Consider the following 26,963-nt stretch of genomic DNA (forward strand, 5'->3'; position numbering starts at 1 on the left):
GATTATTTGGATCAGTGAATGATTGTGGATTATGAGGTTGTGGGTGCTTAAATTAGCAGATGATCTTCTTACTGGGGCTGGCGGCTGGCAGATTCTCCGGAGGCGGTAACTGTGTTTGTAGCCTGAGGAATCCAGTGTGCTGGTTCTCCGGGAACAGCGATCCACTTTTGAGATCATTCTGGCTTGGGAACCAATTTTGGGATTTGGGCAGGATAGGACACCAGCTTTCAGATTGTCCAAGAGTAGGTACCAACTTCCGGGGATCATTTGAGAAAGAGTGACCACCAGTGCTGGTCACCTAGAGAAAGCTGACTTAGTGGGAGGATTATCTGGGGGGACAGACGGGAGCCCCTAGAATCATGGGGTTACTAAATATTGTAGCTGAGGTGGCCTTGAGAGACCCTTTCTGACCAGCCCTCCCGCCCCGCTCCCCCCCACTTTTTACCAGTTAGAAAACCAACCCAGAGAAGAAAATAAGTTCCTTGAGGACACAGCATCCAGTTCCGTCTTTATCAATTAACCAAGTATTTACTAAGTGCCTTCTCTGTAGGAGGCACTACTGTGGGCCTGAGAACACATAAGGAAACAAACCACAAAATCCCACCTGCACATGGCTGGCATTCTAGTGTGTGTGTGTGTGTGTATGCGGGGGAGGAGACAATAAATGAGTAAATGCACATATGCTGTTATGTCAGGTATATGCTAGAAATAATAAAGCAGGGGGAAGGGATATGGCTGGGGTGGAGAAGGGTGATATTTCTGGCCGAGATCTGAAGCAAGTGAAGGAGCCAGCCCTGGGGATATCTGGAGGGACAGACTGCCAGACAGAGGGACCAGCATGAGCAAAGGCCCTGGGTGGGGTGGGACCATACCTGATGTGTGTGATGCCAGAAGCAAGAGGGAAGAGAGCGGTGTGGGAACCCAGGTTGGCCTCCTCTCCCAGGTCCTGGAATGGGGGTGGGGGGGTGATCTGACCTGTGCACCACCCTTCCCAGGAGTTGGCACTGTCGCGCCTGGAGCTCCCGGGCACAGTGGAGTCGGTGGAGGAGGCGTTGAAACAACACCGGGATTTTCTCACCACAATGGAGCTGAACCAGCAGAAGATGCACGTGGCGGTGCAGGCGGCGGAGGGCCTGCTGAGGCAGGGCAACGTCTACGGGGAGCAGGCCCAGGAGGCTGTGACCAGGCTGTTGGAGAAGTAGGTCCTTCCGTTCCCGGGGCAAGGGGAGGGGTGAGGAGGCCAAGGTCCTGCTCCTTTCTATCCCAGTTTCTGCTGCTCTGCCCCTCTCTGGTTTCTACTTAATTCTATATTGCTTTTAGATTTTATTTAAATTGGCATTTTGTGAAAAGGTATCTAACTGGTGGCTGTCAACCCAAAGATACTAGAGGATAGATGATGAAAAGTTTCTCAATGTTGCCATATCCTCCCGGATGCCCCGAATCTGCCCTGCTGTTCTGGCCCCTCCCTGGGAACCCGGGACATCCCCTGATTCCTAGCTAATGGCCACACACAGGTCCTGTCCCAGCTTTTCAGGTGGGGTGGTGTCCCCTGCTGTGCTGGTTGTCAAATATTGGGAAGGAACCACCTGCTGGTTCTCTAGGAAGTGGTATGCAGAGTGTGTGTGTGTGTGTGTCACCATCTACCTGTCACCACTGCCCTGTCTCTTGACTGTCCTTGTACTAATCATTTATTGAGCATCCACTGTGTGCCAGGCACTATTCTAGACCCTGGACAAAGGAAAACGAAATCTCAGCTTCCAAGGAGAGTCCTTTATAGGGTTTCCTCCAGACCCACTTCCTTGTCACGCCCACTGTTTCTGCCCCTCCTGGTGACCCCAGCTTTCCCCTCTGCCCTGATCCAGGCTGGAAGAGGGCTCAGTGGCCCTCCTTGTGTCTTCTCACCTCTTTCAAAAAAATGTATTTTTATTGATTTCAGAGAGGAAGGAAGAAGGAGAGAGAGATAGAAACATCAGTGATGGGAGAGAAACATTGATCGGCTGCCTCCTGCACGCCCCCAACTGGGGATCAAGCCTGAAACCCGGGCTTGTGCCCTGACCTAAAATCAAACCATGACCTCCTGGTTCATGGATCGACTGACGCTAAACCACTGAGCCACACCGGCCGGGCATGTCTTCCCATTTCTTGATGGAAAGCACACCTGTTTACCACCATCCACACCCCCAAGGCTGGAGCTTGCTAAAGGAAACTTTTAAGGGAATTCTGGTCCCGAGGCCGAAAACTCATGATCCAGTGTCCCCCACTCCAGGCCTGACCCTTTCTTCCTTTGTCTCTTGTTATTTTTTTATTTTTTTGTTAATCCTCACCAGAAGATATTTTTTTCATGCTTTTGAGAGAGAGTGGGAGGGAGGAAGGCTGGGAAGGAGGGAGGGAGAGAGGGAGGGAGAGAGGAGAGAGAGGAGAGAGAGAAACATTGATGTCAGATACACATCAACTGGTTGCCTCCCACACATGCCCCGACCAGGTACTTGCCCTTGACTGGGGAATCGAACCTGAGACCTTTTGGTGTGTGGACTGATGCTCTAACCACTGAGAAACACCTGCCAGGGCTCTCTCTCTCTTTTTAAAAAAAAATATTTTTTTATTGATTTCAGAGAGAGAGGGAGAGGGAGAAAGAGATAGAAACATCAATGATGAGAGAGAATCATTGATTGGCTGCCTCCTGCACGCCACCTACTAGGGATTGAGCCCGCAACCCAGAATCGAACCCGGAACCCTTCAGTCTGCAGGCTGACGCTCTATCCACTGAGCCAAACCAGCTGGGGCATGGGCTGTCTTCTATTTCTGAGTGTCCGCTGAAAGCCGGGTTCTGCAGAACTGAGGAGGAGGAGCCTGAAGGATGGTCATTCTCTGCTTCACTCTTCATCCCTTTTCAGTCTTTAGTTGCTCCTTTCATTCTGTTGTTTATTCATTTATGCTTCAGCCAATTAAACAGGTGGAGTCTGTACTGGGTTCTGAGCCCTGTGTGGGGCAGAGCAGTGACCAGTACAGGACACGATTCCTGCCCTCACAGAGCTCGCCCACTGTCTGACAAGGATGGGAGAGCTGCAGGGGGCTGTGTGAGCCCAGAGGGTGCATCTGCCCAAGGCTTGTGCCGGGTGAGGCTGGGAGCACAGCAGGAATTGAGACAGACCCAATTCTTGCACCACCACCCCTCCCAGGTCCCAGTTATTTACTGGTCTAGGGATGGTTTTCCCACCAGGTGGAAGTAATAACACATCCATTCATGGAGGGGGGTATTACTGTCCACACACAAAAGTGGGGCACAACCATGCAGAGTGCCAGATCCTAGTCCCAGCTCCGCCCCTCAACCTGTGAGATTCTGGGCAAGTCGCTTAGCCTGTCTGTGGGCCTTGCCTAGCCGGGAACCTGACCCAGCCGGGGTACCAGGTGCTGTCCTCATCTGCATTTTGCACATGAAGCTTAGAGAGGGTCATTAACTTGCCCAAGGTCACAGCCAGGAAGTGGCCCAGATGGGATTGGAACCATGCCATTTTTCACCCTCCTGGAGGTTTTCCTCATCCCGAGGACTGATGGTTGACTAGTTGACTGGTGATGGCCTGGAGGGATTGATTTCAGTTCATTTTCAGAGGCATTTGATTGGCTCCTGAGCTGAGTCTGGGCAGGAAAACGTCAGTCCTTTGCTTGTTTGTCTCTGGCCCTTCCTATGCTTTCTTCCAACTGTGCCCTGGATCTCTCTGTAACTTTTTCTCGCCTGCTCTGTCTCTTGGCCTCCAGCCTCGATCTATCTGTGCATCTCTGTGTCTCTTTCCTTCTCTCTCCCTCTCTCTCTCTCTCTCTCTCTCTCTCTCTCTCTCTCTCTCTCTCTCCTTGTTTTTCTGCCTCCATCTGCTCTCTTCTTCTCTCTCTCTCTCTCTCTGTGACACTTTACCTTTGTTTCTGTCATCTCTTTTTCTGTCTCTCATTCATTCATTCATTCAACAAATATGTATTGAGTACCTACCCTGTGCCAGACTCTTTTCCTAGGCATTGGGGATACAGCTGTGAACAACACAGACCAAAATTCCTGCCCTCGTGGAATGACACCCTCCTGGGGCAGAGAGACAAGATAAACAAATAGCATATACATTGTGCTAGTGTTAAATGCAAGGAGGAAACTTAAGGAAGGAAGGAAAGACAGAACGTGTTGGGGAGTGGTCAGAAAGGGCCTCACTGAGAAGGCGACACCTGAGTAAGTGTCTGGGAGAAGAGCATTTCGGGCAGAGAGGGCAGCCAGCGGCAGGCCGTGGGTGGGAGTGGCTTGTTCCAGGAGCAGTGACATTAGCTGCGCCCAGCCCCTCCACCAGGCCTCTTGGGCACTTTGCCCTACACTGTGGGCCTGGGGCCAGCCTGGTCAGTTCACTCAGGCCAAGGGTCTGCCCCTCCTTGCTGGCACACCGGCCCACCCTCCCTGTAGCTCCAGCCCCTTTTTTCCCCAGGCCCTGCTCTCTTCCCTCTACCCAACTCTGTTGCACCTTCTCTCTTCTCTTCTCTTCTCTTCTCTTCTCTTCTCTTCTCTTCTCTTCTCTTCTCTTCTCTTCTCTTCTCTTCTCTTCTCTTCTCTTCTCTTCTCTTCTCTTCTCTCTCTCTCTCTCTCTCTCTCTCTCTCTCTCTCCTCTACTGCTGCCTATCTTTCTGTCTCTCTGGCAATAATGCTGCTTCATTTCTTTCCTTTCCTTTTCCTAATTTCTCTACCTTGGTCTCTTTCTTTTTGTCGCTAGGTCTCTGTCAACCACTCCCCCTTGAGGTCTTTGCTTATTTCTTTCTCTCTGGTCTTGTGTCTATGTGTGTCTCTGTTTTTCTCTCTCTAGGCCTTTACAGTCTCTCTCTAAGTCCATCTCTCCCTCTTAATCTCTCTCTAGGTGTCTCTCACTAAGTTTTCTGTTATCTGTTTCTGTATCTGTTTCTTCCTAGATGTCTGTCTGTCTCTGTCTGTCTCTCTCTGCACCTCTCCACCTCTGTCCCTGGCTCTGCCCCACTGATGTTGCTTTGCCTCTTCCCCTGTTCCCACCTTGCTGTCATCTCCTCCTTCTCCTCCTCCTCCCTGCCCAGCCCCATGCCCTCCCTCACAGCCCGACTGCCAGTGCGCCCACTCAGGTTTCCCCAGTCCCTATCTCCCCATCCTTAGGAGCCAAGAAAACCAACTTCGGGCCCAGCAGTGGATGCAGAAGCTACGCGACCAGCTTGAGCTGCAGCACTTCCTCCGAGACTGCCACGAGGTAGGAACCCCAGCTGTGCTGGGCACAGTGATGTCTTCCCCAGGGAGGAAAGTGCTCCAGGGCAGAGGGGCGGTGGGGGTGGGGGCGCCCCGTCTAAGTGGGTCGTCAGGCGAGGTTCAAGCCAAGCCACCGGGAGGCACGCGGAGCCCGGCTTCCGTGCGCATGCTCCGTAGGTTCCTCCCCCGCCCACGCGGGCTTTGGGGAAGGAGGGAGGGATCCCGAGAGCCCCTGGCAACGGCGCGCGCGTCCGCGCCTTCCGGTCCCGCGGGATTGTGCGCCGGTCTCACCTTTCCTTTCCTCCGGTGATTTGCAAGAATCGCGCTGCTGCCTGCAGGAGAGAGGAGCGAGAGGCTGGAGGGGGTGGGGGAGCGTGAGTGGACCAGCAGCCCGGAGCGCAACTTCAGTCACAGATGGTCCAGAAACAAGCCTTTGGCCCCTTTAAAAGTGTCCAAGAATCAAGCTCTGCCCCTTTAAGATGATCTATACACCCAAAAGGATGGCCCCGAATCAGATCCCTTCTCCATTCATTAGAGAAGGTTCAGGAGTCACGCTGCCTGCTTCCCCCTCCTTCCCCTGCATCCCATAGAAACGTTTTGGATTCTGATCACATTAGAGATGGCCCAGGAAACACTTTTGTAACCCCCATAGAGAGATGGTCCCGGCCTCATTCATCTACCTGACCCAGAATCATTGCCCTCCCCCGACATGATGACCCAGTACCTAAGTTTCCCCCAACCAAGGATGGTTCAGGAGCTAGGCCCTGACCGCCCCCCCCCCCCCGATTAAAGATGGTTAAACTGTTCTCACCCATTTGAAACCCCCACCCCCACATAACTGAAGCTTATTAGAGATGGGTCTGGGACTCAAGAAGCCCACTGGAAAGGGAATCAGGAACTCCCGGTCCCTGTCCTTCCCATGGGATATTATTCCGGACTGAAGTTTTATAGATGTTCCACACCCCTCTCCCCATCTTCTCCTGTGACTGAGGTCTCCCGGAGTCTGAGCCCCTCCCCATTAGAAATGGTTCAGGAGCCCACCCCACCCCACCCCATCCTCCCCACCTCCCATAGGCAGCCCAGGGCCTAGACCCCGCTCCCGACATTTCATTTGGTCCAGGAGTTCCCCCTCTCCTCGTGAGATTGTTCTGGACCAAGTAGCAACCAGCTGAGAGGGCACAGAACCCCCACCCCCAGGCTTCAAGGAGGGTGGTGATTGTTCCTCCACCCCCAACTGGGCCCCTGCAAGGAGGCAGGCATGGAGGCAGGCAGGGGGCGCGCGCGGGCGGGCGCGCTGCCGCGGTGCGCGGGCGGAGGCGGGGGCGCGCGCCCGCCAGAGCCTCTGTCGCCACCGCTGCCGCCGCCGCCGTTGCAGTGAAGGGGCGAGAGCCCGCCCGCCCGCCTGCCCGCCGCGGGGACCCAGCCAACGCCGACGCCGCTTCAGGTCTCGGGGGCGCCGCGGGGGAGGAGGAGGCAAAGGGGGCTGGTGCGCGCCCCCGTCGAGGCGGGCGGGGGAGGGGGCTTGGGCGCGTGCTCGCCCTTCGGGCCGCGGGAGGGAGGGACTCGGGGGCGCGTTGGCGGCACGCCAGGACCCTAACCCTGCGGAGGTGCTGGGACGCCAGGAGCTGTCCGCGGTGCTGCTGCGGGCGGGACTGAGGGAACGGGTCCCAAGGGACTGAGGCAGAAAAGGGGGGGACTTTTAAGGATCCTGGGGTAGTGTGGACTTGTCCTGGGGGTTAGGGAGGTCTTAACCTCTCTAAGGTGCTCTCCTTTGGGGGAATCGGAGATTCTTCCTGGGGTTGGGAGACTCTCACTCACCCTTTTGGGATTTTTTTCCTTGGTTCTTTTGGGATCTGTATTAGCGTTAGATGATGGGGCGAAATCATATTAGCGAGGGTCTGCCTTGGACGGTGAGGGTCTTGGACTTGCTCTGGCTTTGAGAGGCTCTGGTTTGGGGGGCTTTCCCCTGGTTGTTGGGGACTGTCTTTGCCCTTGGTGATGGGGTCAGTCACTTTTGGGGCTTTACCTTGAGGACGGAGTACCCTGTCCTTCAGAGGCTGTGTCTTCACTGAGATCTGTGGCTGCCGTTGGCAAACTCTTACCTTGTGGTGGGGACCGCTGAATTGAGTCAGGGGTTTCAGCCTTTCACTTGGCTCGTGTGTGTGTGTGTGTGTGTGTGTGTGTGTGTGTGTGTGTGTCCGTGGCTGTCCAGGACCCCTGGGAGCATATGCTCTGGGGACACGGAGTGGGGTTTGGCCAGTGGGGGATTTGTCCTTGGCTATGACTGCATTTGCCTCCTGGGACCGCTGAGCTAGAGTCCATGTTTTTTTGGTGTGTTTTTTTTTTTTTGGCAGGAGGGAGGAGGAGGATCTTGTGACTGGGGGGAGGTGGAGAAAGGGGAGGAGCAAACTTTCTCAGGTGCCAGTTTTGGTCTTGAGTGGGGAGGTTGGGGCTTAGGGCACAAGTCTTATTTGGGGGCTCAGAAAGCACCCTTGTGATTGGTCCTGCTCAGGTAGTGAGAGGGGCCCACTCAGGGCTTGCATTTTGAATGATTGGTATGGTTGGTGAGTGGGGAGACTTAGAACTGCCTTTAGTTAGGGAGGGAGCTGTCTGGGGAGGTTCTATCTGGCCCATGTTGGGGAGTCTGAGCCTAGCTTTTAGGGTAGATTCATTTGGGGAGCTAGTAGGCAACCCTGTGGCTTGCATTGGGGGTTGACTTTGGTAGGGGGCTAGGACTGGTCATGATTTGGGAGAACTGTGGTCTTGGACTGGATCCTCATGGCCCGATTTAAGGAGTCCCGTGGGCTCATTAGGGAGGCTGGATATGAGCTGTGGGGGATGGGTCTACCCCAGATTGGAGGGCTGGTTTGGAGGGAACTAGACTTGGCACCAGTTGGGAGATTGTTTAGGGATTCAGCTGGTCATATGGGGGCAAGGGGGGGGGGCTGAGGCTAGTAGGTATGGAGGCTTCACTTGATACCCTGAGGAGTGGGTTGGGATCTTGAATTGGTCCTTATTGGAGGTGGCTGAGACTGAATCAAAGGGTCTAAATGTTGCTATTGGGGGGGGGGGGCTCCAGGGGCTGAATTGAAAATGAGCTAAATTAGATTGGAGGACTTGGATATGAGTGGGACAAGGCTGACTGGCTCAGGAGCCCTGCCTTGGGGCTTAGGATTTACGGGGAAGGGCTGCCCTGAGAACAAGGGGGGTGAGGAATGGAGCATTCTGGGGACCATTTCATCCATCCTCCCCGCCCCCTCCACACACACACATATAAAAAAAGCTTCACTTGCGAAAATTTTCCATCCCTTCCTCCCCTGCCCCAAACCTAGCAGTCCTGGCCCTGAACTTGGGACTTCTGGAGGGGATGAGAATGATGCCAGGTTGGGAGAACCAACTGAGCCCCTCCTCCTGTCCACAGCTGGATGGCTGGATCCACGAGAAGATGCTGATGGCTCGCGATGGCACACGGGAAGATGGCCACAAGCTGCATAAGAGATGGCTCCGGCACCAGGCATTCATGGCCGAGCTGGCTCAGAATAAGGAGTGGCTGGAGAAGATCGAGAGGGTGAGGACGCAGAAGGTCCCCCTTCCTGTGCCAGGCCCCGAAGGCCTCCAGGGAACCCACTTCTCACCACCAGCCCGCTGTTGTCACACCTGTGGACTGGCTCAGATCACTGCCATGTTTGCTTCTAGCTATGCGGCCTGGAGCAATTCTCGTAACCTCTTTGAGCCTTGATTGCCCATTTGTAAAATGGCAGCTTCTGTTCTGAATGGTGTCCATACCGTCCTGGCTTCTAAACACTAGGGAGGGCAAAAGTAGGTTTACATTTGTTCCTAGGGGAAAAAGACATGCAGGTAATGGTCGCTACAATAGCTTTACTTACCTGGAAGATAAATCATAATCGATACAAAATAATAACAAGACAAGTAATACAAGTAAATAATAAAATAATGAATAAAGAAATAATAATACAAGAATAAAAGTCACATACTCACAGCTGTAAACCTACTTTTGCCCAACCCTGTATTCCACTCTTTCCTGCAGCCTCCCCCGGCAGGCTTCCTGCCACACCTTTTGGAGCATCTAAGGTAGAGCATCAAGTAGACAGACGGGGGGCAGCCCTAGGGAGCTAGGGTTAAAGTGGGCTTTGCATCCCTACAACCCTGGGTCCTAACTGTGTCTGTGTGCGCCTGTTACCCGATGTGTGTGGGGGAGTTGTGTTCATCCCTTTGAGCCTCAGTTGGCTCTGCTTTAAAATGAAGGAAATAATGAATATAAGCTACATAAAGTGCTTAACACAAGGCCAGGCACCTAGGAGCTGTAATGGCTCTGGTATTGTTATTTTGAATATGCTCTAAGCCAACGTATATTGGAGTTTGACTTCAGTCTTGGCGGGACCCAGGCAGATTTTTGCTCCAAGTCTCAACCCCCAAAACTGCCCCCTACTCTGGCTGAACCCCTAGACCTGCAGCCCTGGATATCCCCACTCTTCTGACTCAGACGGAGACACCCAGGTGGGCCTTAAACTCTTAAGTGGCCATAGGTGCCCCCTAAATGGTGGCACATGGCAAAGCCGCTCTTCTTGACTTTGAGTTTAATGGAAGTTCTCTCTCTCTCTCTCTCTCTCTCTCTCTCTCTCTCTCGTCTTTTTTATGGCCTCTACCCATGTTTCTGAACTTACGGGAATGTCTCTGTGGCTATCACTTTATAACTGTCTCCTCCCATGTCTCTGTGCCTCTCTGTCTCCCTCCCCACACTTCTGTCTATCTGCCGTCTGTCTTTCTCCTTGTCTCTCTTCCCATGACTGGGCTCCTTTAATCTCTTCACCTGTCTCTGCATCCACCCCTCATGTCTGTCTCTCTGTGTGTCTCCAACTCCTTTCGGCTCTCTCCACGTCTCTCCCTGCATCCCGTCCCGTCCCGTTGCCCCCATATTTTCCTGTCCCCTCCCACCACCCACCCCTCCCCCTCACTTCCTGACTCCCACTGTCTGGGGCAGGAGGGCCAGCAACTGATGCAGGAGAAGCCAGAGCTGGCGGCCTCCGTGCGGAAGAAGCTGGGCGAGATCCGGCAGTGCTGGGCCGAGCTGGAGAGCACCACCCAGGCCAAGGCGCGGCAGCTCTTCGAGGCCAGCAAGGCTGACCAGCTGGTGCAGAGCTTTGCTGAGCTGGACAAGAAGCTCCTCCACATGGAGAGCCAGCTGCAAGACGTGGACCCTGGGGGGGACCTGGCCACCGTCAACAGCCAGCTGAAGAAGCTGCAGGTATGGCCTGGCTGGCCCCGGTGGGGACTTTCTTTCTGTGCCACAGTGGGGCCTGAGCCAGGGTTGGACTTCGCTCGAGGTATTTCAGACAGAGGGGATTTAAGACAGGGACTTCTTTCAAATGTGTTAGAAGAACTGGAAACAGAAAGGGAAGACGGGGGCAATCCAGCTAGTAGTAAGTGTTGGAAGCAGCTAGAACCCCTAGGGCGTGGGGTACAAAGGGGAGAGAAAGGAGTCAGAGCCAAGAAGCAGTAGGTGAATAACTGGTACGCTGAGGGTTCGCAGGACCCTCCCCCCCCCCCCCCCCCCGCTTCCTGGGTAGAGAAATAAGGCTGGGAGGGAGGGGACTGGCTCTGCACAGAATAATGGTGACCTCTGTGTAGTGCTTCCTCTCCGTCTCCCTGCCCAGCTCTCACTGACACCTCCCACCAACCCTAAGAGATTGGTATTAGCATTGCCCCCGTTTTACCGATGGGGAAACCAGCACAGGAGGTAAAGCGCCAGGCCCAAGGACACAGCTGGCCAGTGTCTTCCTTACCAACGGGGGGGGGGGGGGGTGGCTCTGAGAGAACACACACAGCTGGTGGGTGCTCAGTAGCTGACCACGTGACGCAAGTGGCAGGAGGTGCAAGTGTAGGTGTTGCCTCTCGCCTCCCGAGGTGTGCCAGCTCCTGCCCTGGCATGCCAGGAGCCATGCCTGACCATGACTGAAGAGAAACCGAGGCTCTGGGAAGAGAACTGACTGGCCCAGGGTAGCAAGAGGCAGAGGCTGGATTGAACCCAGGTCCTTATAGCCTTCCCACTCCTTGGGATCCACCTTCTGCATGGTTATGCTTATGAAGTGCCTGGCATAGGCTCTGGCAGGAAAAAGTTGACTCAAAATAAAAGTATAATGATGCCACTTGGTATGTAATTATCTATGCAGCAAATCTTTATTGAGCACCTACTGTATCCAGATGCTTTTCTAGGTGCTGGAATATAGCAGCAGGCAAAACTGACAAAAATCACTGCCCTCGTGGGGCTCACAGTCTGGTGAGGGAGACAGGCAAAGGAGCAAAGAGACAACATCTGAGTACGATGCCAGTGGTGTCATTTATTTATATGCACCATTGGGTCTCAAATACCTTGGTCTCCAGGACCCCGCTACCTCTCGTAAGTCATTGAGCTCCCCAAACATCTTTTGTTTGTATGGATTATACCTATTTGATATTTACTACATTAAAAATTAAAACAGATATACTTAAATTATTGATTTATTTAAAAATAGCAATGATAAACCCAAAAGCATTAACCCAAAAGTCTTCTTGTAAGAAGAATAGCTAGCCCTAGCTGGTTCGGCTCAGTGGATAGAGCATCGGCCTGCAGACTGAAGGGTCCCGGGTTCGATTCTAGTCAAGGGCAGATAGCTGGGTTTCGGGCTCGGTCCCCAGTAGGGGGCGTGCAGGAGGCAGCCAATCAATAATTTTCTCTCATCATTGATGTTTCTATCTCTCCTTCTCTCTCTGAAATCAATTAAAAATATTTTTTAAAAAAGAATAACTATATTTTCCAAAACAAAATGTACTCAGAAGACTGGCATTGCTTTCAGTGCTGCAACTCTCTTTGGTGTCCTGCTTAATAGAAGCCCTGGGTTGTCACCTGCGCTGCATTCATTCTGCGGGAGGGGCACGGGCCATCTGGGCCCTGCAAAACCTGGCTCTACACTTGGGAGAGCATGATGAAGGCAAATTACACCTTAGTGTTTTAATGAAAAGCGTTGTAACCTTGCAGGCCTCTTGAAAGGATCTCGGGGTCCCCAGGAACCCCCAGAGCACACTTTGAGAACCTCTGATGTGCTTGCATGCCAGGCACGGACACCCCTTCCTCCCCAGCAGCCCTACCAGGGAAGGGCTGTCGGTGGCCACTCAGGGCCGTGCTTCGTTCTCGTCCACCCTCCTCCCTTGATGCCCCCAGACCACAGCAGGGAAGGTGACCCTCTCCCTGGCCTCTGAAACATGGGACATTGCCTGGCTGGACTCCATGGGCTGGACAGGCCGTGGACACATGGGGATGACTCAGCCCCAAGTCTGCTCCGAGGGATTGCCCAGAATATCGGCAGAGACAAGTGGTGGCTAGATGGTCAGGCAGAGAAGGGAGCTGGCAGTACAAGCAGCCAGGGGCCGAGGGAGAAAAGTGCGGGGAGGGAGGCAGACAGACCTGGGTTCCAATCCCAGCCAGGGCCCATGTTCCATTCCTCTCAGCCTCTGTCATCCACGTTCAGGCAGACTACATCAGGGCCTCCCAGAGCAGGTGAGGCTGTGCACTGAAATGGCACCTGGGGTGTGGTGAGCTCCCAAGAAATGGGGGTCTGTGACGCAGGTTCCCGACCTGGAACAGAGGCATGCTCCACTGAGGTCAGTTTGAGGAAGGTCCTGACAGGGGTCTTAACAAAGGTGTGGGCAGGGAATGGGGAGGCCACAGAGATGGTGAGCGGGGTGGGGTTCAAGCCGGAGACTTTACCTCCCCTGAAGAGGCCAGGGGGGGAGAGGGAGGGGCCAGTCACCAAGGGGGCTCTTGGCCAAGAATGGCAGCCAGCCTTTGGCACTGCTGCAGGGAGGAGCCGGAAAATGATACCCCGGCTTCTCTCTGCTCTCCATCCGTCTCCTGCTTGTGCCCCGTAGCCCAACCAGGGCCTCCTTCATGGGTGCATGCACTCCCACAGGGCCCCACACTTGGTTAAAGGCTTGCTGTCGCTGTCTTAAAGTTCTTAATATTTGAACTAGGGGCCTTGCATTTTCCTTTTGCGCTGGGCCCCACCCCAGCTGGAAGCCAGAGGGTAGGATGCGTACAGGTCAGCCCCCGGGGCACAGAGCAGGGTGGAGAAGCTTGCTGGTGGGTCACGAGTGGCAAACGAAGCAACTATTCCTGGGGTGATGGGTGGCCTCACCATGATGACTAACTCTTCCCAGGCCGCTTACTGGGGTGGGTAAAGGCACACGCTCGGGACTCAGGCAGATCTGGGTTTGGGCCACTTACCAGCTACGTGATGGTAGGCAAGTGGCTTTGCCTCTTGCTCTGAGCCTCAAGTACCTCCTCTGTGCCATGGGACGGAGGACCCCACTGTAAGCCACTCCTTGACGGCAGGCCTAGGGAGGCAGCACAGCATCACGGTCGAGGCCCTGGATGCTGGAGCTCGGCCGCCTGGTGAGAAGCCCTGGCTCTGTGACTTGCCCTGGAAATGACTTCTCTTTGTGCCTCAGTTTGTTCTTCAGTAAAATGGGCATGGTAACAGTACTGACCTTCTGTGGACATTATGAAGGTTACAAGACACAATGCAGACAGTGGTTTCAGAATTGCTGACCCAACAGATCTAGGATTCAATGTTTGTTTACAGGCCTTTCCATTTTAATGTCTTCAACCAGAGGAGATATCACTGTACTGTGTTCAGACGTTATTTGGGTTCGTTATTTCTTCTCCTTCACAGTGGTTATATTATTATGTGAAAGAGCTGTTTCATTTGTTTCTGTTTTATTCCATGTGGGCATTTCCCCTGTCTGTAGAGCTTTTTGTAAATGTATTTGGGGTGTGATACTATCAAGCATTAATATAGTGCCCAGAGTTGGAACCATCTTCAGTTCGCTTAATCTTCCCAAACTGCCTGCTCAAGTGATGCTAATCAGGAGTTCCCGCTTCCTTACAGCTCACCCATGCCCGGTGCTGTCAGACCTTTTAGATTTCCCCATTCTCAAGGAGGGAACGTATCTCACTGCGGTGTTTGCATTTGCATTTTTTGGGGGGGGAACTGGTGAGCTCGGCATCCTTGTCTCTCCTTTTGGCCATTCCGTTTTCAGAGGAAGGATTTGGGGCCTCCTAGCCAGCTCTTCCCTACCCATGGGGTGCGGTTACCCCCACCAAGCCCTGGAGACCACGAAGCGGGGTCCCCCGTGTTTCAGGGAGAGCCGGAGACGAAGGGGGGTGGGGGTGGTGGTAGGAGACTGGCGCTCCAGGTCACAGCCTTGGGCGCTGGCGCCAGCGGAGGACGCCTGGCCTTTTCCCCAGCAGAGGGAGCCTGAGCTCAGGCAGGAGTGACTCAGTGGCCAAGGTCCCCAGATGGAGCCCAGCTGGGCCTCAGGAGTTGCCGCTGGGTAGGGGAGGGGCCGCCCAAAGCCCGTTGTCCTCTGGGGCCCTCTGGAGAGCACAAATATGGGGCATATGCAGGAGGGAGAGGGTGGCCCAGCTAGACACACATCCTGGCTGCTCCACCGCTCAGGCTACAGGGCCAGGCTGGGCTGGGGAGGTACTGGCTCCGCTGGATGTGTGAGTGATCTGTCTCCCCTCCCCTCAGCCTTTCTCTGGGCCGTTTCCCTCTCTCCCTCTCTCCCTTCCTTCCTCTCTCCCTTCCTCCCTCTCTCCCTTCCTCCCTCTCTCCTTCTCTCCCTCTCTCCTTCTCTCCCTCTCTCCCTCTCTCCCTCTCTCCTTCTCTCCCTCTCTCCCTCTCTCCCTCTCTCCCTCTCTCCTTCTCTCCCTCTCTCCTTCTCTCCCTCTCTCCTTCTCTCCCTCTCTCCCTTCCTCCCTCTCTCCCTTCCTCCCTCTCTCCCTTCCTCCCTCTCTCCCTTCCTCCCTCCCTCCGTCTTGCTCCCCCATTTCTTCTGTGACTGTTTCTCTCTGTTTCTGTCTCTCCCATCTCGGCCTCACTCCCTTGATCTCTCCTATCACTGTGTCCTCCCCGTGTCCCCACCCCAGGCACTGCAGCAGACCCCACCTCCCAGGTCTGGGCCGTGTGACCCAGAGTCCTCCCTCAGCACCTCCTGCCCAACTGTCCTTCTGGCTGAGGGGCCAGATGGTGGCGTCCCAAGCCCCCACTTTCCCAGTCCTCAGGGGCCTGGCCAGCTGGTCTGGCTCAGCCACTGGCTCCCGCTTTGGGGGGAAACACTGATCTCCTGCCATCTGAGGGTCCAGCCAGGGAAATGCGCTGGAGGCGTTGCAGCTGCTGGGCTGAGTCCCTGGGGACTCTTTACCACCCTCCACCCTAAGTACGGCTCTTTCTCTGGCCGAGGAAACACCTTCCTCCCCCTTTTCAATTCTGTGTGCCACATTTCTTCATCCAGCTCAGCATGGCCTAGGGGCTAGCATGTCGCGGACTGCATGCCTCGTTTGGCATGCGGCCTGCCGGCCTCAAGTTTGATGTGCTTGTCCTAGGCCGCAGTGATGGCGAACCTATGACACGCATGTCAGCACTGACACGCGTAGCCATTTCTGATGACACGCGGCCGCATGCCGAGGATGAAACATTTGCTGCTCCTGAGGATGAAACATTTGCGACTAGAGTCTTGGAGTTAGTTTTTTCCTCAAAGTGACACACTACCCGAGTTATGCTCAGTTTTTTGGCAAAGTATGACACACCAAGCTCAAAAGGTTGCCCATTACTGGCCTAGGGGAACAGGCCAAGTTCAGGAGCTCCACAGTCCATTCCATACCATGTGACCAAGGGCACGTGACCTCACCTTTGTGAGCCTCAAGATCCTCAGTTACAAAGAAGCAGAGTGACAGAGAACCACTAGGGTTTTGTGGTCACATGATCCTGGGTTCAAGCTTTGGCTCTGGCAGTTTTTAGTCGGTACCAGGGACTGCTCCTCTGTGAGCCTCAGTTTCCCTCTCTGGTAAATGGGAAGGCAGCAAGATGGATCTGAGTAGGAATCCGGTTGATCTGGGGTCAGGACTGGCTGCGTCACTACCAGCCGGCGCCTGAGGCTTCTTTGGAAACAGGCCTTTCTTCTGAGCTTCCTCCTCCTCCTCCTCCTCCTCCTCCTTCTCCTTCTCTTACTTTTAATGTCTTAAATTTTTTCCTTTTTTATAAAACTGACATCTGATTCCATACCATAAAGTGCAGTTCAGGGGTTTATAGTGCATTTGCCAAGTTGAGCAACGCTCACCACTAATTCCAGAATATTTTCATCACCCCTTAAAGAATCCCTGTGCTCATGAGCTCCCTCTACTAATCTACTTTCCGCCAACAGACACCTGTCTATTTTGCACATTTCGCGTAAGTGGAGACGTACCACATGTGGCGCTTTGTGTCTGGCTTCTTTCACTTAACGGTGTTGTCAAAAGCCATCCATGTTGTGGGATGTGTCAGTGCTTCATGGCGGCTCTGGTTTTAACGTTTAAAGCTAGTTTAACTTTTTTAATGTTAATCTTTTTTAAAAATATATTTTATTGATTTTTTACAGAGAGGAAGGGAGAGGGATAGAGAGTTAGAAACATCAATGAGAGAGAAACATCCATCAGCTGCCTCCTGCACACCCGCTAACTGGGGATGTGCCCACAACCAAGGTACATGCCCTTGACCGGAATTGAACCTGGGACCCTTGAGTCCGCAGGCCGACGCTCTATCCACTGAGCCAAACCGGTCAGGGCGGTTCTTAAGTCTTAAGCTCTGGCTTACAGTCTTTTGCCCTAATCTGTTACCACTTAATTTCATTGTTATTTTGTTTTCTTTTCTAGCTTCCCCCCATCTGTTTAGACTCACACAAGTCATATGTGTATGTTATTTTGAGTAACAGATCTTACTAACCTACAAGTCTTCAGTGAAACAAAGCCTCCCTTCCGTATACCTCCCAGTCTCACACCCCAAAGAGAACCTCAGTTATTATTTGGTGTGCACCCTTCTTGACCTCTTTCTAGCACTTACCAATTTACCTACGTGGATTTTTAATGTCTTTATTTTGTTTTTCATGTTTAGGTTGATTTCAGTGTTTAAAATTTTAAATAAATAAATTTTACGTTTCAGACGTGAAAAAACTGCCTTAGCCAGTTTGGCTCAGTGCATAGAGCGTCAGCCTGCAGACTGAAGGGTCCCAGGTTCGATTCCGGTCAAGGGCACATACCTTGGTTGCAGGCTTGATCCCCAGCCCTGGTTGGGGCATGTGTGGGAGGCAACCAGTCCATGTGTATCTCTCACATAGATGTTTGTCTCTCTAAACATCAGTGGAAAAAATATGCTCGGGTGAAGATTAACAACAACGACAAAAACACCTATAGCCCTGGCCGGGTGCTCAGTTGATGGGAGCGTTGTCCCATACACCAAAAGGTTGTGGGTTTGATTCCACTCAGGGCACATACCTAGCTTTTGGGTTCGATCCCCAGTCAGGGCACTTATGGGAGGCAACCAATCAATGTTTCTTACATCGATGTTTCTCTCTCTAAAATCTCTTCCTTCTCCTCTTTCTCTCTTTCTCTCCCTCCCTCTCTCTCTCAAATCAATAAACATATCCTTGGGTAAGAATAAGTGGGGAAAAATATATAAAAACCCTATGTGAGAAGTCTCTACTTCATCTTCATTGCCATTCACTACATTCCCATCCCCAGAATAGGTACCATCTGTTATTAACTCTTGTTTATTCCAGGGAAGTTTTTTTTCTTTAATATTTTTATTGATTTCAGAGAGGAAGGGAAAGGGAGAGAAAGACAGAAACATCAATGATGAGAATCATTGATTGGCTGCCTCATGCACGCCCCCTACTGGGGATCGAGCCCACAGCCCAGGCATGTGCCCTGACTGGGAATGGAACCATGACCTCCTGGTGCATAGGTCGATGCTCCACCACTGAGCCATGCCGACTGGGCTATTCCAGGGAAGTTTTATGCATGTGCAATCCACTACAATTATATATTAATATGTATGTTGAAAGTTGCTTTTCCTCTTGACAGTAAGTCTTGACTATCATTCAGTACTATTATGGATTTGCTTAACCGTTTCGCTCCTAATGGACATTGAGGTTGTTTCCTACTTTTCCCATTATAAATTCTGCTGTGATGAGATCCTTGGACAGACATCTCTGCTACAGTGAACATCTTTGGACAGACATCTTTGCGCATATGTGCCAGTACTTCTTTAGATATATTCCTAGAATCAGATATACAGGTGCTGGATCAAAGCATTTGGACACAGTTTGCATTTTGATAGGACCTGCCAAATTGCCTTCCAAAAAGGCTCCATTCGTTTACACCACTGCCAGTGTGGCTGAGTGTGCTCATCTCCCTGCGTCTTTGCCAACACTAGATATTACTGACCTTTTAATTTTTTTTCCCCTCTGGCAATCTGATGAATAGAAAAGGATACCTTGTTTAATTTGTATTTTTCTGCTCATTGGTGAGACTGGGCATCTTTTCATGCATTTATTTTTCCTTCTGTGTGTTGCCTCTTCACATATGATGCCCATTTCTCTTCTGGGTGCTATTTCCTTGTTGATGTCATTCATTTGTACCTCGAACAAATCAGAGTCGAAGGACGTGCTATGTGTCAGGCACTGTTCTAGGAACTCAGGAACACAGAGGTGAATTGACACAGCCTCTGCCCTCATGAGTCTCACATTCCAGAAGCAGGAGACCAATAAAAAGCCTGGTGGGTGGGTATGAAGAGATTAAACCTAGTGGGTGGGTGGGTAGGTGGGAATAGATTAACCAAGTTACTTGTATGCATATATACATAACCCATGGACACAGACAATAGAGTGGAGAAGGCCTGGGAGGGGCGGGGGTTGGCTAGAAGGGTCAATGGGGGGGAGGGGAAAGGGGACTTATGTAATATTTTTAACAATAAAGATTAGGGAAAAAAAGAATAAGGTTGAAAAGCAAAACAAGCCCTAACCAGTTTGGCTTAGTGGATACAGCATCGGCCTGGGGACTGATGGGTTCCAGGTTAGATTCCAGTCAAGGGCATATGCCTGGGTTTCGGGCTCAATCCCCAGTAGGGGGCATACAGGAGGCAGCCAATCAATGATTCTCATTATTGATGTTTCTATCTCTCTCCCTTCCTCTCTGAAATCAATAAAAATATATATCCAATATAATAAAAGCCTAGGTGGCATCAAGCCCTTGCACGACGCCCTCGCACAACGTCATCACAAGATGGCCGCCACAAGATGGCCAGCAGAGGAGGGCAGTTGGGGGCGAGATCAGGCTGGCAGGGGAGGGCAGCTGGGGGTGACCAGGCTGGCAGGGGAGGGCAATTGGGGGTCATCAGGCCGGCAGGGAAGGGCAGTTGTGGGCAATCAGGCTGGCAGGGAGGGCAGTTGTGGATGATCAAGTCAGCAGGGGAGGGCAGTTGGGGGTGATCAGGATGGCAGGGGAGGGCAGTTGGGGGCGATCGGGCAGGCAGGGGAGCACTTAGGCTCCCCTGTCGATCAGGCTGGCAGGGGAGTGGTTAGGGGGCAGTCAGGCAGGCAGGCGAGTGGTTAGGAGCCAGTAGACCCAGATTGTGAGAGGGATGTCCGACTGCCAGTTTAGGCCCAATCTCTAGGCTCAATCCTGGGATTGGGCCTAAACCGGCAGTCGGACATCCCCCAAGGGGTCCCAGATTGGAGAGGGTGCAGGCTGGGTTGAGGGACACCCCCCCCCCCGTGCATGAATTTCATGCACCAGACCTCTAGTATATATATATAAAAAAGGAAAGCAAAACAAAAACAGAACAAAACCTACAAATAAAAACAGTTACCCGATGGTGGTCAGTGCTGTGGAAACAAAGGGAGTAGTATAAAGGGGAATTCTTTGATTATTAAAGACAGTAATTCCTTGCTCTAATACATATTAAATATTTTTCCAGTTTGTCATTTGCCTTTAACTACATCTAGAAACTTTGGTTGATGTGAAAGTACTTTATGTGGCCAAATTTGTAAATCTTTCCCTTTATGGTTTTTGTGCTTGGAAAGATTTTCTCCATCTCAAGATTATAAAATCTTGCCCAGGTTTTCTTATTCCATCTACCTTGTGGATTTACTTATTCCATTTAATCCATCTGGAATTGTTCTCAGCATAAAGAGTGAGGAAGAGATCCAGCTGAACTGGCTAGCCAGTTGGCCCATGACCATTTGTTGAATAATCCATTTTTTTTCCCTTGGAGATTTGACATGGCCTCTCTAAAACCTATGAATTCTCCTCTGCTTTTGCACTTTGTGCCGATCCTATATCACACCAACCATTTAAATCACTATAGCTTTGTATTTATTTTTGCAATTTGGAAATGTTGGTTCTTTGGACACATTCCCTAACTTCTCTGGGCCCCAGTGTTCTCCTCTGTAAAACAGGGATGCCATCCACCGTGAAGGTTTTTCTGAGAACTAAAAAAGTTTATGGGCGATTTTAGTCCAAGGGGTCAGGTCAGGCTCTTTGAGAAGGTAACATTTGATCTGAAATCCAATTGACAAGGACGTACCAGCTTGGCCGGGGGTTTAGCAAAGGCAGATGCCCTGGGGCAGGAACTGGCTAAGGGGGTTGCGGGTCAGAGAGGAGGGCAGGCTTCCGGAGGGACTTGAGCGAGGGGAGAGGGGAATGGGGGGCCGCAGGGAGGGCTTTGCTGTCCCTGTAAAGGTATTGGCGAGCCCCAGCAGGATCGGGAGGGAGAGTGGGGCCCGTGACCCTGACCTGTCCCCACAGTCGATGGAGTCGCAGGTGGAGGAGTGGTACCGAGAAGTGGGAGAGTTACAGGCGCAGACGGCGGCGCTGCCGCTGGAGCCCGCGAGCAAGGAGCTGGTCGGCGAGCGGCAAAACGCGGTGGGCGAGCGCCTGGTCCGCCTACTGGAGCCGCTGCAGGAACGCCGCCGCCTGCTGCTCGCTTCCAAGGAGCTGCACCAGGTGGCGCACGACCTCGACGACGAGCTGGTGAGGCCCGGAGTGGGGAGCCGGGGCGGGAGGGGGGGCGGAACCAGGGTAACGGGGCGGGGCGTGAGGCCAGAGGCGGGTCAGCGGGTCTACGGGGTGGAGGTGGGGGGCGAGGCCCTGGGACCTTGGCGGGTTTAAGGGTGGAGATGGCTAAGAGACCTGAGACTCAGTAATTCAGTCTTTCACTCGTTCATTCACTTTTTCACATTCATTTACTCGCTTTCAGTCGTTCATTCATTGGCTCATTCTTTTGTACTTCACTCATTTACTTGTTATTCATTTACTAGTATTCACCTATCATTCATCCACTCATTTCCTCATTCAGTCCCTCACTTCCTGATTTGCTCATTCATTCACTCACTCACTCATTCGGTTTATCATTCTCGCCCCAGCCCTGTGCTTGGAAGGTGCTGGAGTCACAGGGATGACCAAGCCAGACCGCTTTCCTGCCCACAGAGGGCTCAGGGAAAACAGACTTGTCTGTCCCCAGAGAGTCACAGGTGGTCAGGACTGTGATGGGGGAGGTCAGAGGCTATAGGAGCCCAGAGGAGGCAACTGGTCAAGGTCCGAAGGCAGGGAGGGTTTCCTGGAGGAAGGGGTGTCTGCGCTCGGATGTGAAGGAAGAGTACACTGAGCCTGCTGAGGGAGTAGGAAAGGAATTCCAGGAAGGAAAGCCTGCCTGTGCAAAGGCCAGAGGTAGGCAGGAGCCTGGCTTGAGTGCGGAGAGTAAGACGGGGCATTGTCCAGAGAGGAGGCCGAAGATGTGAGCAGGCTCTTCGGCAACAAAGGGCCTTGGAGCCTGTGCAGGTGGCTCCCAGTTTAGTGGGGATGCAGGGACCCTGGGATGCATTCTCCCCTTGACCTGCTCCCTGTATCCTCTCCAGGCGTGGGTCCAGGAGCGGCTGCCACTGGCCATGCAGGTGGAGCGAGGCACTGGGCTGCAGGCTGTCCAGCAGTACATCAAGAAGAACCAGGTGAGCAGATTCGGGTCGCTGGAGGGGATTGGGACACATTTGCATCTGAGTTGACAGAAAATGCTCAAGGTGGTTAAAGCCAAAAGGGGGGATTCATTGGGTCCTGTCGCTGAAAACACAGCAGGTACAGGTGCGTCCAGGTCTCCAGGATGTCGTCAATTGCTCAGCTTCAGCTTCTTGGTTTGCTTGTTCTGCGTTCGTTTTGTTCTTAAGCCAATGCTCCTCGCCTGGCGGTTAGAGACCTCCAACAGATTCAAGTTTATATCCCACACAAAACTGAAGAAAATGTCTCTTTAAAAAGACGCCCAGTCTCACTAATCAGCAGTAGTTCCAGGGATCACTGTTATTGGCTCAACTTGAGTCACGTGTCTACTCCATGGAGGGCAGGGATTTAGAGGGCTGGGATTGGCTTGGTCCCAGCTAAGGGCCCACTCTTGGAACAGCAGGTGGAGTAGCCTTAACTTAATGACCTGTGATGAGACGGAAGCAAGGAGGTTCCCCCAAAGAAAATCAGAGTCCCTTGACTAGAAGTAAGGGGAGTGGCTGTTGGGCCATGAAAAAGAAAAACAACAACAAATAAAAACTCAAAACACCCACAGGGAACAAGAACAGAGAGGATCAGTGAGAGAGTGCTGACTTCTGGGCTAAGCACCGTGGGGCTTTTGAGCCTCTAAAATCAGTAGGTCTCTGTTGGGCCTCAGTTTCCATGTCTAAATAGTAGAGAGTTGGTCTAGAGCAGTGGTCGGCAAACTCATTAGTCAACAGAGCCAAATATCAACAGTACAACGATCGAAATTTCTTTAGAGAGCCAAATTTTTTAAACTTAAACTTCTTCTAACGCCACTTCTTCAAAATAGACTTGCCCAGGCCGTGGTATTTTTTTTTAAATATATATTTTATTGATATTTTACAGAGAGGAAGGGAGAGGGATAGAGAGCTAGAAACATCAATGAGAGAGAAACATCGATCAGCTGCCTCCCGCACACTCCCTACTGGGGATGTGCCCGCAACCAAGGTACATGCCCTTGACCGGAATCGAACCTGGGACCCTTGAGTCCGCAGGCCGACGCTCTATCCACTGAGCCAAACCGGTTAGGGCCAGGCCGTGGTATGTTGTGGAAGAACCACAGTCAAGGGGCCAAAGAGCCGCATGTGGCTCGCGAGCCGCAGTTTGCCAACCACGGGTCTAGAGCAGTGGTTTTCCAATCGCTTAGGAGAGGAAACCTTTGGTCAAAGCAACTCTTTTACCAAAGCTCAAAGTAAGGCACATAACAGAGGAATAATAATAATAATAATAATAATAATAATAGCAAAAATGCATTGATTAAAGATGATGTGCCAAGTACTATCCTAGGGGGTCATGTCGGTTATTTTATTTAATCCGCACAATAACCCTCTGAAGTAGGTATTGTCAATACCCCTTTTTACAAAAAAAATAATAATAATAATAAGTTGCAAGAATGAGACTCTGAAGGATGGTGGGGAGGTGGGTACACAATTATTTTGAAAGGTTCGTGATCATGCTGCACTAGATGGAGCTCTTTAAGAGGCTGGAGTTTTTCTCACATTTTGTTTTTCCATCTTGATGAAATTACTCTTGGCTGTAGACGGCGCTGGGGACAAACAAAGCCGGCTCATCGCTTTGGAGTGCACTGAGTGTGTGAGATTGGAGCTCGGCCGGCCGGGTGTGAGAGTGCTGGGGCCACAGGGGCTGTTAAAGGAACAACCCCGTTGCTGATACTGACTGAGCACCCACCGTGTGCAGGCACAGCTCTAAGTGCAGCATGGTACAGCACCCACCGGCGGCCACGAGCCATGTGGCTTTGCCATGTTCCTCAGCCTCTTGGTGCCTCCGTTTCCTCACCTTTAAAATGAGAATGGGGCTGGAGTGAAGACTGGATGAGTGGCTATGGTGTGTAAAGCCCTTACTTAGCCAAGTGCCTGGCGGGTAGCAGCCACTCAGTAAGTGTTGACTATTGTTATTATCTCCATTTGTCAGTTGAGGAAACGGAGGCACAGGAGAGGTTCGATGAGGTACTCCGCAAGTACAGAGCTGGTTGAGGGGAACGCCTGGGGTGACAGAAGTGTTCCATGGGCTGGCCTGGGTACCCCTAAGATTTGTGCACTTTGCTGTGTGTAAGTTATACTCCACCTGTCCCTGCCAGCCTAATTGTCAGGCCTGTGTTTCAACCATTAAGGGGATCTTGTGTCCCCAGGCGTCTTGGTTCTGGAGCCTGTTTTCAAATCCTGTCACCCCCCCTACTAGCGACTTGTTGTCGGGGTGACGTCCTTCGCCTCCCATGCCTCTTTTCCCACCTGCCACACGGGGTCTGAGTGAGCGAGCTTGTGTGGACCCTGGCACTGGCTGGTGGCTGCGCGGGTGTTTGCCCGCCTCTCCAGGGACGTGCCAGTTGCGGAAGCGCGCGCCTTCCTGCCTGGCTTCCCAACGCGGCTCTTCCTGCACCCCCACCCCGCGTCCCCAGGGCCTGCGGCGGGAGATCCAGGCGCACGGGCCGCGCCTGGAGGAGGTGCTGGAGCGCGCGGGCGCGCTGGCGGCGCTGCGCAGCCCGGAGGCCGAGGCGGTGCGCCGCGGCCAGGAGCAGCTGCAGAGCGCCTGGGCCGGACTGCGCGAGGCGGCCGAGCGGCGGCAGCAGGTCCTGGACGCCGCCTTCCAGGTGGAGCAGTACTACTTCGACTTGGCCGAGGTGGAGGCGTGGCTGGGCGAGCAGGAGCTGCTCATGATGAGTGAGGACAAGGGCAAGGTGCGCCCGGGCTAGGGGTGCGGGGGTCTCGGGGTGCTGGAGCCCGGGGGCCGGCCGCTGCCGCCTCACCGCGGGCGCCGTGTGCCCACAGGACGAACAGAGCACCCTGCAGCTGCTCAAGAAGCACCTGCAGCTGGAGCAGGGCGTGGAGAACTACGAGGAGAGCATCGCGCAGCTGTCGCGCCAGTGCCGGGCGCTGCTGGAGTTGGGGCACCCGGACAGGTGGGCAGGCAGGACCCCTCCCTGAGGTCAGGAGTAGGAGTCACATCTGGGAGGCCTGGACCAGGGGTGAGAGGTGAGAGGGGGCACAGGGCTAGACCTCCATCCACCCAAACCTGGAGGTTGGCGCTGGAGGTGCGGAGGATTGGCTGTGGACTCGAGTAGGGAGTCAGGAGCCCCATCCAAGTCACTGGAGGGAAGGGGCCTGGGGCCGCAGACAGCGAGGCTGTGGGGGGGGGGGGGGGGGCTATGGGACGTGTGGAAGCAGCCTTCCCTGAGTGCTGAGATGCTAGTGCTGGGTTGACTGACTCCAACACTTGCAGAGAACAGAGTCCTGTATGGAGGAGTCCCCGGGAACCCTGCCCTGCCTGGAGGTTAAGAGGAGACACAGCCATGCCCTGAGAGGGTGTCTGGGGGGGCCTCGGCTCCGTCCTTTAAGCCTCAGGGGCTCCGTCTCTGCCCTGCCCTGTCCCCCATCAGTGAGCAGATCAGCCGGCGGCAGTCTCAGGTGGACCGCTTGTATGTGGCGCTCAAGGAGCTGGGCGAGGAGCGCAGGGTGGGCCTGGAGCAGCAGTACTGGCTCTACCAGCTCAGCCGCCAGGTGGACGAGCTCGAGCACTGGATCGCGGAGAAGGAGGTGGTGGCTGGCTCACCTGAGCTTGGCCAAGACTTTGAGCATGTCACGGTTAGTAACGACAACCATGCCAGTGGCTACTGTGTGTGCTACCGAGGTCCTCTGGGCCTCAGTTTCTCCATCTGTAATACGAGGATAATAACAGCACTTACCTCATCGCTCTGCTGTGAGACAAATGAATTAATATACAGTAGTCCCCCTTATCCACGGGGAATACGTTCCAAGATCCCAGTGGATGCCTGAAACCACGGATAGTACCAACCCCTCTATGTACTATGTTTTTTTTTCTATACATGCATACCTTTTTACTTAAGGAGGCATTGTGCGGCTTCTCTTTGGCATCTCCAAGTTGCCAGCAATACAACTCTTGAGCTCTGGGGCCATTGTTAAGTAAACTAAGGCTTACTTCAGGGGTCCTCAAACTTTGTAAACAGGGGGCCAGTTCACTGTCCCTCAGACCGTTGGAGGGCTGGACTATCCTATATAATAATCCTATATAATAATAGGCTAATATGCAAAATGACCGAACAGCTGAATGACCAATTGCTATGACACACACTGACCATCAGGGGGCAGACGCTTAACGCAGGAGCTTCCCCCTGGTGGTCAATGTGCCAGAAGCCAGGCTCATGCCTGGCAAGCACAGCGACCGTGGTGGGAGCCTCTCCTGCCTCTAAGGAAGTGCTAAGGATGTTCGACTGCTGGCTTAGGCCTGCTCCCCACCAGTTGGACATCCCCTGAGGGCTCCTGGACTGTGAGAGGACACAGGCCGGTCTGATGCACGAATTTCGTGCACTGGGCCTCTAGTAGTTTTTTTTTAAAAAACTATGAACAAATTCCTATGCACACTGCACATTATCTTATTTTGAAGTAAAAAAAAAAAACAAACGGCAAAAACACCCACATGTGGCCCTTGGGCCGTAGTTTGAGGACGCCTGGCTTACTTGAACACAAGCATTGCGATGACGGGAGAGTCGAGCTGAGAACCTAGGTGGCTGCTGGATACAGGCAGGGAGTGTACACACGGAGGAGCAGCTGGACAAAGGACGATCCACGCCCCGAGCAGGACGGAACGAGGTGGACTGAGATTGCATCATGCTGCTCAGAAGGGCGGCAATTGAAAACTTACAAGTTGTTTATTCCTGGGGTTTTCTATTTAATATTTTCGGACCATAGTTGGCTGCTGGTAACTGACATTTGGAAAGTGAAACCCCAGATACGGGGGGATAACTGTAAC

At 52.9% G+C, this 26,963-nt stretch overlaps 1 protein-coding gene across 1 annotated transcript in view; it reads left to right on the top strand.

The window, feature by feature from the left end:
• The window catches only part of SPTBN4 (spectrin beta, non-erythrocytic 4), a 79,833-nt gene that overhangs the window by 39,403 nt on the left and 13,467 nt on the right, over nt 1-26,963 (top strand). Inside the window, exons 16-24 of the mRNA XM_079800437.1 lie at nt 996-1,198; nt 5,147-5,237; nt 8,655-8,801; nt 10,236-10,499; nt 20,913-21,137; nt 22,022-22,111; nt 24,595-24,873; nt 24,965-25,095; nt 25,573-25,777. Coding sequence (XP_079656563.1) covers nt 996-1,198; nt 5,147-5,237; nt 8,655-8,801; nt 10,236-10,499; nt 20,913-21,137; nt 22,022-22,111; nt 24,595-24,873; nt 24,965-25,095; nt 25,573-25,777 — 1,635 coding nt within the window. The remainder of the gene's footprint in view (nt 1-995; nt 1,199-5,146; nt 5,238-8,654; nt 8,802-10,235; nt 10,500-20,912; nt 21,138-22,021; nt 22,112-24,594; nt 24,874-24,964; nt 25,096-25,572; nt 25,778-26,963) is intronic.

Source organism: Cnephaeus nilssonii (assembly GCF_951640355.1).
Source record: "Cnephaeus nilssonii genome assembly, chromosome: 20".
NCBI lineage: Eukaryota > Metazoa > Chordata > Mammalia > Chiroptera > Vespertilionidae > Cnephaeus > Cnephaeus nilssonii.